The 14,578-nt window shown below is 40.9% G+C and overlaps 1 protein-coding gene across 1 annotated transcript in view; it reads right to left on the bottom strand.

Moving 5' to 3' along the window:
* Positions 1-14,578, bottom strand: part of LRCH1 (leucine rich repeats and calponin homology domain containing 1) — a 156,853-nt gene that overhangs the window by 28,235 nt on the left and 114,040 nt on the right. The window contains exon 18 of the mRNA XM_075065407.1: positions 1,750-1,859. Coding sequence (XP_074921508.1) covers positions 1,750-1,859 — 110 coding nt within the window. The remainder of the gene's footprint in view (positions 1-1,749; positions 1,860-14,578) is intronic.

Genomic DNA, 14,578 nt, shown 5'->3' with positions numbered 1-14,578 from the left:
TTTTTTAAGACTGTAAACACTTTGGGGCAGGGAACAGCATTTCACAATATTCTGGTATTCAGGCCTATCACATCCTTCTGAGGTCCAGTGCATCTATATAAAACAGCAGCGCAGCAGCAAGGCTAAAATGAATTATGCAGGCACCAGACGGCATATGTGAAAAGTGTAAGGGAGGAAGAAGAGGTGGTGTTTGTGTGCTTAACTAAATAACCTGTCTAAACATTAGCTGGGAGCAGGATAAGCCGTTACTTATTTAGAAAAGTTTTTTTGTTAAAAAAATTCAGTACGATATTAAAAGTGGCTCTGTCAAGAAAAGATCTATGTTTTAAGATCTACTCAATGGACAAAATTCGAGCTGATTACAAGTAATGCCAGATGATGTTACGTATTCACTTGCTAACACAAATGTAATTTTAAACTAATAAGTAATGTAAATTATCTCATTTACTTTAGCAGTTGCGAGTGCAATACGCTACGACACATATAAGAACACTTTGTATTTGGTACCCAGGGCCGGGTGCAACCCATTTAGGCCAACTAGGAGTTGCAGGGCGCCCCAGATTTTGGGGGGCGCCAAAAAGGTGCCCGCACCAAAAAAATTTTTAAATGCTGCAGCTGCAGCTGCTTTGTGCTGGAGGGCTGAGCTGCCGGCAGCAGCAGCTGCCTCCCGACGGGCGCCCAGGTGCCCCCCGGGGTCAGGGAAGAGCCGCCGCCAAGCCCAAGGGGGCCCAACCCCCCCGGGGGCCCCCCCGGGTCAGGGAGCCGCCGCCGCAGCCAGCAGCCCAGGGCGCCCTCCTGCCCGTGGGTCAGGGGCCGCGGCTTCGGTGCCTGCCACAGCATGCCTGCGGCAGCTCCGCCAGAGCCACGAGACCCGCGCGGGGGGCGGCGAAATGTCCCGGCGCCTAGGGCGCCAGAAACACTAGCGCCGGTCCTGTTGGTACCACTTGCAGCTGAAGATCTTAACACTCAACACTCCTTACAGTAATTATCTCATCACTATTTTATAGATGGTGAAAATGAGGCACAGAGGGGTTTATAGATTTTAAAGCCACAAGCAACCATCTAAACTGAACTGCAGTACACAGGCCATAGAACCTCACCCAGTAATTCTGCATCAAGTCCATAACTTCTGTTTAAACTATAGTGTATCTTTTAGAAAGACATCCAATTTTGATTTAAAAATCTCAAGTGATGGAGAATCCACGATATTGCTAGGTAAATTGTTACAATGCTTAATTATCTATACTTTAGAAATAAAGCACTAATTTCGGTCTGAATTTGTTTAGCTTAAAATTCCAACCATTGGATCTCATTATGCCTTTATCTGCCAGATTAAAGAGCCATGCCCAACATCAGAAACCTCTTCCCCATGCAGGTACTTGTACATTGTGATTAAGTCACATCTTAACCTTCTTTTAGATGAACTAAATAGACAGAGCTTTTGAAGTCTCTCAGTGTAAGATCTCTTGTCCAGACCTCAAATAATTCTTGTGGCTCTTTCCTGAATCTTTTCAAAATTTGTCAATGTTCTTTTTGAAGTATAGACATCAAAACTGCATAAAGTATTCCAGTTATGGTCTCACTACTGCTGCATACAGAAATAATGCCGCCTTCCCACTCTCCGATATTCCCCTGCTTATATATCCAAGCATTCCTTTCCCCCTAAGATTAGGTAGCTTTCCCAAGGGCAAACAGGAAATACATGCTTTAGCCGCAAATCTGCAGCCCTTCACACTCTTTGTCACATACCTCACGCAATTGCTCCACAAGTTCTCTCTCTTCTCTCATCTGTTCCATTTTCCTCCGAATTGTAAATTGAGGGTCTATGGATTCCAAATTTCTCTGAGGTCTTAAAAATACTGTGATTTTAAAGAGAGATATGTTTAGTAAAAACAAGCCATTAAAAACTTTTAATTTTCAGATTAAAAAAAATCCTTATTCACAGTCCCAATTATGTCAGTTGGAAGATTTCCATGAGAGCATACAGAAAGAAAATCTGATTTAGAACTACAATCAAGTACATTTGCTTGGGGGGTGCTCATAACAGAATTCATTCATTATTGATATAAGTGGAATATACAGACATCATGCAGGGCCATATCCTATGGTCTTGACTGGGAGTTTTACCAAATTTGTACAGCATTTGTCCCTTGGAGTTTTTGATCTGTTGTTAGAAGTCTTGCTACTTCTATCCTAGGACTCCTCTCTCAGCCTTTTAGTTAGATCCCAATCCTACAAGGTGCAGGACTCCAATGGAACTGAGGGCATTCAGCACCTTGCCAGATCAGATTCATACCACTCTCCAATTATTCATGACTATTTTTCATCTCACCCTTCATCAAACAAAATTATGTGTTTGATTCCTAAAAACTGAATGCCTATTATATTACTTCTGAAGGCCTGCCTCACTAGAGATTCCCATTTCACGTGAAGTATTGAACTAGGTCCATACACAGTTTTCCTACAACCACTCCTGGTGCTATGGATTATCTCATCCATTCCATAACTTCGGGCACAGGAGGGACATAAAGTCTATGGCACCTAATGTATATTTGCACTTTTAAACATTTTTGTTGTGTTCCAATGACAACTTTTAATGGTTCTTTCGTGTACATGTATCATGAGGGCTATGCCCACCGATGCCCACCCACACTGTAGATACCATGGCAGAGGATCATCAGTTCTTGTGGCTGGACTGACTAGGCTTGCTCATGTATCATGAAAAGTGACAAGTGCTCAAGAATGGATGTAACTTGTATTTATTACTTTTCTTTTTATGTAATTGACACCCTTAGGTGGATCATCCACATGGGGAGTTAAACCCAGGTCCTCTGGTTCTAAAAGCATAAATCTCAACTGTCTGAGCAGAAAGATGCAGCTTTGTTAGCTCAAGGTTGTAGCAGACTCAAACTTCTATGTGGTTCAGCCACTTGTCATTTGACACCACTGGGTTAGCCATTGGCAGTAGGATGCAACCCAGACCCGTTAGGTTGAAGTCAGCAGCATGCTCAACCACTTCTATGCATTGTACTGCCACTTAAGGGATGGTGCTGGTGGTAGAAGGGTACAGTGCTACCTTGAGTAAGCAACGGTTATAGTTATTTCCAGATTTTTAGATTTTGTTGCATTGCTGTTTTGCTTTGTTTCTTTTGTTAGGATTATTTCCTGCCCCCCTGAACTAATGCTTTCCTTTTTTTGGTCTCCCTCTGGATACTGAGATGGGAGTGGTCTAGTCCTGCTGCAGGAAGAGGAATATATCCCCAGATTCCTCCATAAGACTCAGCTAGTTACTCACTCTCTCCCTCATCTCCTGCAGTGGGCGGGGGAGTTTTGGTGAGCCAGGGCTTGTTCAAAATGTGGGAAGAAAAGTTGGGGATGATGTTTTGGTTATTAAGATAAGTAGAGAAGGAAGAAGTCATGTATATTTGTAAATGCAAATGTCCCAAATGGACAGATTGCTAATAGCCATTAGTGATGTAAGGGAGAGACCTCAGTATTTATGTAAAATATTAATAAAATTATTATAAAACTCTTTCCATTAAGTTGTCACAGACTTGTTTATGCCTCTACTAAACGTCAAGAAATAGCTACAAATATGTTACAACCAGGATGCTTGGATATATAACACTACATATGTTTAGCTGAGCATGTTACAAAATGTTAAAGTTAATTCAAGAAGTTCCAAAAGGTTTCTGCTTCTATCTTCTAAAGTCAAGCAACTATCAAAAAGACAAAATATGTAAAACATTAATGTTTTAAGTAGAGACCTAACTGTAAAAAGGAATGTAGGTATTTTATGCGAACAATAAATCTAGGTTGGAAAGTGGCTACACCAACCCCATTTCTTTTCAAAGGAAAAATCTCTGCTTGTGTTTTTGAAACTCCAGGATAAACATGTGTAGTTGGAAATGTTTTAAACTTTTATTTCTTAAACGTTGAAATGGCAAACACCTTCTGAGATGTGTATTTGCAAATATTTTGTATCAAAATGCAAGTCTTTATATAACTGCCTAATATTGTTACAGAAATAATAAGATGTTTTATGTAGAAATATAGCATGGTCATCTGATGCTATAACAGGTTACTAACATAAGAAGCCACTTAAGTATAGAATATTTATATTAATGGAGAATTAATTAATTACTGGCAGCGTGCAAGCAAACTCTCACCCAATTCAGGAAGATAAGAAAATCATCATTCCAAAAACTGTCACAAAGAATCAACAACTTGAGCTAAAGACTTTCTAAAGGTTATTTAATTTTAAGAGACTCTTTCGAAAACTAAAAACTTTTATATAAAGACTAGGAGTGTTTGGACTTTCTGAAAGCAGAATTTAATTTCCTAACAAGCTCTAATAAAACTGAAAGACTCTTAGAGACTGGATTGAATAAAGACTAGCTTTGAAAATTATCTGATGCTTTCTGGCCACAAGAAGAACAAAGGCAATTAAAGAAATGCTGCACATATTCATTAAACAGACTGCATATTCAGGAGCTGAAAGTGTCATGTAAGCCAACATAAAAGTGGCAGCAACCGCCTTTCAATCTGAAGAGATCTGAAAGAGGTGTGTTTTCCTGTACTTTAAAGAAAACAGGAAGGAGAAAGGTATAAAAACTCAAGTGAGTATCTGTCACACACCCAATCTGCTACCCTGCTCAAAGACAGCTCTTTACAAGCAAGCAAACTGCCACAGACATATAAGCAGGGAAGACTCAAAAAGAAACCAACCCAAGGAAAACCTCCACAAGACTTTAACATGGATTGATAAAGAAAGTTAACAAGGACACTGCCAAAGGATTAGGTTTAAAACTCTTATAATGACTTTGTTGGAAAGTTTAAAAGCTGTAGTAACGTAAGAGACTAATGGTATCATGACCCATGTGTCTCAAACCTGCCTGCAGGGTATATGGGTACTATCAAACCAGCATGCCTTTCTCCAGTTGATATCAATTATCTTTGAAGACCCACACCAAGCCTGAATGGCCAAGGGTGACCTGAGGAGACTCTGCCAGGGGCAAGGCACAGTGGCCTCCTCAGAGCACACTTCTGTCCTCTCAGAGTAGATACAGCATGGAATGAACCAGCAAATCTGTACCAGTTTTGGTGGTGCTTGTAGGAAGAAATCAGAGGTGAATTGGCTCATATAGAGATGCCTCTGAACCTAAACACCCTTGTTGACCTTATCATCTGCATAGATGATCGACTGTGAGAAGAGAGGAGAAGGGAGATTACCTGCAGTTCCCCTACCCACATATACTGACTTCATCTTCTGTATCACCCGCCAAACCTATGCAAGATAATTTGGCTCATGAGCGGCTCACACTTGAAGAAAAAAAATGTAGATAACAGCGCCACCTGTGCTTCTACTGCAGTGAAGCTGACCACACTATCTTGGTCTGCACATTACAAATGCTGAGAAGCATGTGAAAACAAGCCAGTTCAGGCATAATGGGGGGAACCAGCCTGGGCCTTGACAGAATAGCATTTCTCTGTACCCTAAGTCCTCACTGAGACGCACTCTGAGCCACATCCCGGGGCTTTCCATTTGCAGGTGCCTATCCAGTTGTGCATTCCTGGGGACCCCTGATAGATTCCTATTCAATGAGCCTTAATGGATTTGGGAGCAGAGGACAATTTTATGGAAGCAGCTACAACTCAGGCCCTACAGATTCACCAGCTACACAAGGCTGTGCCTCACATGACTGAAACAATTGACAGCTCCCTGCTGTCTTCAGGTCCAGTTGTGGCGGAGACTATTCTCCTGAAACGTGTTATTCAGGGACACAGAGAAATAACACAGTTTGGCATGATCCATTCCCCATATTTTCCCATGATCCTTGGCATCTCCTGGCTAACCCTTCATGATCCCATCATTCACTGGAGAGAACAAAAGGCCACTTTCCCATCAGAATTCTGCCGACGGCACGGCCAGGGTCCAGTAAGTCTTGCACTCATACCCAAGAAGGTTCAAGTAGGTGTGGTTACCTGCATTGGTACACATCCGAGGGGCAATTATGGAACTCCCCTCCCACCACCCACTCCTCCAAGCACTGTGACTATACCAACATCTTTGAGAAGAATGCAGAAAGCCTGCTCTGATGCTGGAACTATGATTGTCTCACAGAACTCCAGTCAGGGACAAAGATACTGTTTGGGCAGATATTCACAATGTCAGAGCCTGAACTGGCTGAGTTGCGAGAATATCTCTAAGAGAACTTGGCCCGAGGTGGTTGTCATCCACAAATCAGCTTCATCAGCCAGTGCCCCAGTCCTTTTAGTAAAAACAACAACAACAACAACAACACATCCAGCAGCTTCTGCTGCTGGGTTGATTTCCAAGTCCTAAACCAGATAACAATCCAGAACTGTTACCCACTACCACTAATCTCTGAGTTGTTGGACTGGGTCAGGGTTGCCCGCATAGTCACTAAACTGGATCTCCATGGAGCTTACAGTCTCATTCGTATTTGAGAGGACAAATGGAAGACTGATTTTTGGACCCACTATGACCACTTTGAATATGTAGTTATGCCATTCGGACTATTGCCCCAACAACATTCCAGCACTTTGTTAACGATGTGCTATGAGACCTACTGGCTCAGTTCATGGTGATATACTTAGATAATATATAGATCTTCTCAGATGATCTGAACACCACTCACATCCACATAGTCCAGGAGAGACTACGATGACCTGGTCTCTATGCTAAACTTGAGAAGTGCACATTTGATCAGACCTCAACTGAGTTCCTGGGTTTCATCTTGTGCCTGGAAAGACTCAAGATGCATCTGCACAAGGTACAGATTGTCCACAACTGTGCAGTCCCCCACAAGGCGCATGACCTACAATGTTTTTTAGGCTTCACAAACTTTTTACCAGAGGGTTATTTCAAATTTTTCAAAACAAGTCAAGCTCCTGACTTCCCTACTACTGAAAATCACCCAGTTCCACTGGTTGCCTCAGTCCCAGCACATATTTGAACAGCTAAAGCTTGCCTTCACCACTACTCCAGTATTGGCCCACCCAGACATGACGCAAGTTTTTGACGCCTCTAGCACAGTGATGAGTGCAGTCCTCTCCCAGAGGCACGGCCAATAGCAAATACTGCACCCCATCTCCTACTAATCAAGCAAGCTTACCTCTGCTGAGCAAAGCTATGAGATTGTGGACAAGGAGCTCTTGGAAATTAAGACCACCTTCAAAGAGTGGTGACATTACTTGGAAGGGGCCCATCACCCAGTTCAAGTGTTTACTGATCATAAGAACTCAGAGCACCTGTGCAGGGCCAAGGCTCTAAACCAGGGGTTCTCAAACTGAGGGTTGGGACCCCTCAGGCGGTCATGAGATTATTACATGGGGGGGGTGGCAAGCTGACAGTCTCCACCCCAAACCCTGCGTTGCCTCCAGCATTTATAATGGTGTTAAATATATAAAAAAGTGTTTTTAATGTATAAGGGGTGGGGGTCACACTCAGAGGCTTGCTGTGTGAAAGGGGTCACCAGTACAAAAGTCTGAGAACCCCTGCCCTAAACCAACAATAGCTCTGGTGGGCCTTAGTTTTCTCCTGGTCAAATTTCCCTTGACTCACCAGCCTGGAACTAGAAATGGCAAGGCTCATGCCTTGTCCCAAAGATATGGCTCTGACACAACACAAGGCCCCAGTCTGGAACCAGCCCACATTATCAATTCCCATAATTTCCTCAGTGCAACTCACCATCAGGACCTGTTCGTGCTTATCCACTCTGCCTTTGTCTCTGGAATTCCACTTGATGTTCTGCCCATTATCAACCAAGAACCACACAATAGCAGGGAGGGGATCATGTTCGTAAGGGACTGCATCTATGTTCCCCCAGAAACTGCGAGAGTTGCTCTTCAACTATGCCATGACTCCACAGTGGCAGGACACTTAGGTTAATATCCTGATGATTAATATCCCGGTTCTTCTGAGGGCACCATATGTGCTGCACGGAAGAGACCTTTGTTGCTTCTTGTCAGATGTGTGCCTGCACCAAGATCCCAGATCAGTCTGTTCCAACCTCTGGACACCTTATCTTGGTCCTGGAAGACCATTTCCTTAGACTCTGGGATGGAACTACTAGAATCAAGTAGTTTCACAACTATCCTGACAGTGGTAGACTGCTTTACTAAAACGGCTCACTTCATTCCCTTCCTGGGTTTACCCTCTGCTGGGCTTTAGATAAAGAAAATAGTCTGTCTTCATGGGCTCTCGGATCACATCACCTCTGACCAGGGCCATACTTTACTGCTTGTTTCTGGCACAAGGCCATATGACTATTAGAAGTCTACACACACCTGTCCTCTGCCTACCATCCTCAGTCAAATGGCAAAATGGAAAGAATCAACGAGATCCTGGACCTAGACCAGTACTCCCAATGCTACATCAACCATCACCACGATGACTGGCCTTCACTGTTACAATATGCTGAGTTCTCCTATAATAATGCAGGCCATGCATCCACAGGCCACAACCCCTTTATCAACTATGGGTACCATCCCTTATTTCACCCATAGCTACCCCCATGCTCCCCCAATCCATCAGATCTAGTACAACACATCTATCATCTCCAAGAGAAGGTGCAGCAACATCTTGAAAAAGTGAAGGAAGACTACACACAGACAAGCACAGACAAAAGGGTACGCTGTAGGACAAAACGTATGGCTATTTACAGAACACCTCCACATGGACAAACCCTCTTGGAAACTGGACTTTGTTCTTTGGTCTGTACTGGATTTGGCAACAAATCAACTTGGTCAACTTCGAGCTCCAGCTCCCTTGATCCCTTGGCGTTTACCCTATATTCCATAGCTCACTTCTAAAGCCCTATACTGATAACACATTTCCCCAAAGACCCCAGTCACCACCCCGACCAGTGCTAGTACAAGGTCAGGAGGAATACATTGTTCATGAAGTCCTCAATTTTAAGATCAAGTGGGGCAAATTATGGTACTCAATAGACTGGGAAGGTTATAGCCCAGAGGAATGCACTTGGGAGCAAGCAGAAAATGTTTACACTCCTGCCCTGGTTTGGGCCTTCCATAGGAGCCACCCTGAGAAACCTGGACCCACGTTGTCAAGAGAGCACTCCTAGAAGTGTGGGTGGTGTCAAACCCAGGTCTGCAGGTTTCATGGGAGCAACAACACTTCAGCCCTCAACCTGGCAGCCTGGTGACAGTGGCTTACCTGGGACCATGAAGTCCAGCCCCAGAGTGAGGCTCTGCCCCTGAAGTCTGATTGGTCCAATGGCTCTATTTAAGCCATTGGCAGCAACAAGAAGCTGTCCCAAACAATTGGGCTCCCCCATGCTCTGGACTGTGTGTTTTCTGCTGTTTGCTTTCCTGGCATCCTTACCCAGCTTGACTCTTGGCATTTGCCTTGTGGTTCCTGACCTCCATTTTGTTTCCTGCCTCTGATCCCCTAGTAGCCTAACCTGGCCTGAGTCTGGTTCCTGACTCATGGTTCTGATCTCCTGGTATCCTGACCCAGCTGACTCTTGACTTCTGTCTCATAAGTGTAGACTCGCTCCCACTATTAGGTCTGGCTGCCCATGATCTGACCATGACGAACAGTTTCTTCTGTTAGTCACCAAGCAGTTAGATATGTATTCCTGGAGAGGAAACGGGGTCTAAATGTTAGAAAATAGAGAAATAGTGGAATCTAACTGAATTTAAGATAATAAATAATCGTAACAGGACTGTCTTAGGGACAGCTCCTTAAATGGCTTCTTTTAACTAACTCATTTAAGTTTTTTTTTCAGTTTTCATAGGATTTACTTAAGGTTGCTTACTTGCCCAATTATAAACTGTTAAGGTTATTAAGTAGTAGTCAGGCTTCATTTGCTCTTGAACTATTTTGCCCAGTATCTAATAAGATACTAAAACTGAATTCACAATAATTTTGGGAAATAATATACTTTGGTCTTAACTTACCAAGACTAAAGGGGCCTCTCCAGAGGCAGTTTGCTCTCAAGGATGTAATCGCTGTTAAACTCTCTTCACAGAGAGATATACACAAGAGATTGTAATAGTAGTAACCAGTTTAATTTGTGTTCAGTCATTTGATGTTCTGTTTAATGTTTTCTTTTCCTTTCTTTAGTAACAAAATAGCTGTGGTTAATAATTGTGACTATGTTGTATGTTCTTTTCTTGATAATGGTGTCCTTTAACATACCTTAGAGAACACTTGTGAATAAACAGCAGGAGCCACTCCCTTGAGCCGGCAGGAAGAGAAACAATTAATAAGAGCTGGCCTACCATTTCGTGTTTCTCTAAACTAGGGGTTCTCACACTGGGGGTTGTGACCGCTCAGGGAGTTGTGAGGTTATTACACAGGGGTCACAAGTTGTCAGCCTCTACCCCTATACCCTGCGTCGCCTCCAGCATTTATAATAGTGTTAAATATAAAAAAATTGTTTTTAATTTATAAAGGGGGGATGGGGTTTGCACTCAAAGGCTTGCTGTATGAAAGAGGTCACCAATACAAAAATTTGAGACCCACTGCTGTTTTCAAACTTTTTCCATTTGTGAACTCCTAATATATTTCAAATGGAGGTGCGGACCCCTTGGAAATCTCACACACACACAGTCTGTGGATCCCCAGGGGTCCAAGGACCACAGGCTGAAAACCACTGCTCTAAACTAAATGTGTTTAGTAATTTTTAAAAATAAAATTGTTTGAAGTCCAACAATTTAAAACTACTTTCAATGCCAATGGGAAATGAAAACTACAAGTGAGTGCTTCTAAACCAAATACAGCAACTGCCAGTGACACCTATTGGTAAGAATAAAGAATTAAATTATTTTTTCTAATTGCATAATACAAAAGAAAGGTACAATACAGAATAAAAATAGTAGTTATTGCTTTACTACTCAAATTAATTATTTCATGCTAACACTATCATTTTTATTTAGGTTTGTTTTGGATAAATGTTTTAACTTTTATATCAATTTTCAAATTATGCCACACACTAGGAAAAAATGGAGTGTAAGGAAAGTTCAGATAAGTTCAACACAGGATGAATGCATGCTTGCATGAGGCTCAATGAAACTGAAGGATCAATAAACTAAACTGTATCCTGGGATCTTCTCGGTCCTTGACAGATTTGCTTATGGATTTGCATTAAGATCTTGGAAGAAGAAAAAAAAGGTTCCTGCGGGAGATACTTTCTTTGAAATCCTAAAAAGGGCTCATGAGTTGTGTTCATATATGTCAGGATGATATTAAAGTGACCAAATGAAATCTTTGCTTGGACCCAATGGCTGACGGAATAGCTTGCACTGTTCTAGATGAGATGACTGCAGTGACTGCATAGTAAAATGCTTTATTAAAAATAATTATTTCAGGAAAAGCCAGCAACTAGATGGTGGCAGAACCTAGTAGTTAAGCAATAAAAAGCAGCCCATTCAAAGATCTGTTAAAAAAACAACACCACCATAATTTAAAAAGCAGCATAGCAAAACAAAGCTCCCATATTTTCAAAGTATATCAGGGGGATTTAGCCACATGGTTTTCATTAAACTCCATGGTTGTTCTGTGGATAAATTCATGTGCATCATATTTAAAATCCAAGGATAACAGATCACAAGCTAGTTATCAAGTGCTCCCTATCAGATATCCACAACAGAACAAGAGATATGAAGAAAAGGAAGATTGTGTTTTTAACAGTAAGTTAAAATGAAATAAGGTATTCCTGCATTGAGCCAATTTTTAAAATTGTTCCTAATGTTATAATAAAAAAAATGAATATACCTTACTACATTTATAAACAATATCAGTTAAAAGCGTTAAGTAATTATTTACATTTTAAATGTGTAAACTTAGAATAAACAATACTTAAAATTCTGGAAACTATTTAGATTTGTTGTATGTTCCCTATAATACCAAGGAAAATAGGTAAATACACACACACACAACCAAATAAACATGCACCCCCCACCCACACTGGAACAGCAGACTTGAAAACTTATCTCCATTCCAGTTTCAACAGCAGCAACACTTCAAAGAACTCTGTACAAAGAGAATCATGCCAACGGCCATTGTCGTGTGTTTTGTGCTTGAGTCTGCATCTGTCTTGAAAATTTTTATCATGGTCTTCAATCATTCTAGCCTTGTTTATCTTGCTTATGTGCTGTGCTGAACTGGCGTGCACCCGCATGAGAGAGAAACTGAACTTTCTCCAGTCCCATATTGTAATGAGAAGTTCTGAAAGGAAATACTGTTATGGGTAAGACTCGGTTTACTGTCTGTGTACTGTTATTCTGATGTAGAATGCAAGTCTTGTGAGATCCAGACTAACACAGCTACCCCTCTGATACTAGTCTTGTGAGAGAGGATACTCATGTTTGGTCTTTATGGAACGACTCACCGCTCTAGGTACTATTTCTGAATATGATCACTGTCTGGTTTGCTATAAATTACAAACCCTAAACACAGTGAGGTACTTCACATTTATGCAGTTTTTTAAATAAAATGTCCATGAATAGCAAACATCTGCTTATGGAAAGTAAATGTCAAAATTATTCATTCAGTTTGACTTATTCATAAGATATATGTTCTACCTATGGGAAACAGACGAAAACATTTAGGAAATTCCTTCTAAGTGTAATAAATAAACAGGTTAGTCAATCTGGAAAACATACACAAGTAAAATAAATTAGCAAGTGAATAAGATATTCACTATACAGTAGAAATATTAGAAGTAAAGTGTTCTAATTCAGGATGTTTCAACAATATGGAATATGCTAGTTATTCTGCATTATACATTTGTTCCACCAAGGGGAGCTCGCACCACACAAATGTGTGCCTCAGAAGAGAGTATTTCTTCAGATCAAAGTACAGTAGTTGCCTTTGTTGGCAATTTTTTAAAATGTAAGTGAAAACAAATTAAATTGTCAATAATACTTAGTCTAATCCACAATATGTGACTTGTATTTAGTCTCCTTATTAAAGGTCAGACTTCCAATTGATGATTTCCATTTTCGCACCTTCATTACATTGTAGGAACAGTTTTGTACATGCAATTATTTGCAGGCAAAGTTTAGGACATTTAATATTGCAAGTATTTAACTTGCCAGCCCAATCAAGTACCTAGATGTCTGAATGAACAAAAAGGGCACCTGCAAATACTTGTGATTGCAAAAATGCCAGGGCTTGTAAGAGGCCTAGATAAAGGAAGGCTGAAAACTTGAAAATAAGATTCTATTTCTTGTGATCAATTCTATTCAGATTTCTTTAACTACATATGCTTCAAGTGGATATGGAATATGTTCTTCTTATGTACTAAAGACACATCTGAATACCATTAAGAGGCGATTCAGCAGTTAGGGAACATAGAACTTATGAGACCTGAGTTCAAGTCCCTGCTCCTCTCCAGACTTTCTGTGTGATTCTGGGCGAGTCACTTTAGTCTCTCTGTGCCTTAGTTTTTATCTGTAAAATGGGGATAATAGCACTTCCCTGCCTCATATGGATGTTGTGAGGATAAACACATTTTGTGAAGCACTCAAGATACTACGGTGATTTGGGCAGGGGAGAGGAGAAGGAAACTGTATAAGTACCTAAGACAGATATACGGTACAGCAAACTTTCAAAAACATCTAATAAAAACACATTGTTCTAACAGTTTTAAGCATTAATACTAATATTTGCAGTTGGCTAAAAAGCTATCCGACTTGAAATTGTTTCAAATGATTATGCTTAAGCTTGCCTACACTCTTCTCATTTTATTATGACAGTATAATTACACTGGTAGCCCTAGGTTAGTACAGATCACATTATCTAATGAGTTCCTATCAACAAAGATTAAAAAAAACACATCTAGAGCTGGATCCCCAGCTGGGGTAGTCCACTAAACTCAACTGAGTTACGCCAATTTACAATGCCTGAATATGTGACCTATCAAGTTTGATATACAAGTCAGCAGGCTGGATTCTCCACTGTCCTGTGTCTTTGTGGTCCTTTACTCCTGAGGAAAACAAGTGCAAAGTGGGTGTACACACAAATCAGAATGATAGTCTTTTGATGACAGAACCAAATAAAAATTATAGCATCTTGCCCCCATTTTATGAAAGAACTTTGACATATATTTCTCCCCCAATATCCATAGATTCTTCAATGATCCATATGTTCTTCAATGGAGCAATTCACCACAATCTGTTAATCAGGTTTTATATTATGTAATTGCCAATATTTTTAATGTTTGATCATTGTCTCTTAGATGTTCAGAGACTGAATTATCTTAGTGGGAAGGAGAGAGGGCTGAGACTATGTAAATAACATTTCATACGTTGTAAGTATTGTAATAAAATTATTGTAGAAAGGTTTTACAGAGGTTAATATTTAGATACACTAAAATGTTAAAAATTGACAATTTTTAAGAAGATTCTAGTTCAGCTTCAAGGTGAAAATTCTATCTTTTATATTCTCGGCCCATTCATTTCAGTTGGTGACACATACATGAAACCAAGTACAGAACTTGATTCCAGAATCATAGGGGCCATCTTTCTCCAGCATCGGTGGATACCTGTGCCCACCCACCCCTGGCTCTGCCCCAACTCCACC

The sequence above is a fragment of the Chelonoidis abingdonii genome, chromosome 1, assembly GCF_003597395.2.
Source record: "Chelonoidis abingdonii isolate Lonesome George chromosome 1, CheloAbing_2.0, whole genome shotgun sequence".
Lineage (NCBI taxonomy): Eukaryota > Metazoa > Chordata > Testudines > Testudinidae > Chelonoidis > Chelonoidis abingdonii.
This window is presented reverse-complemented; position numbering and strand designations above follow the sequence as displayed.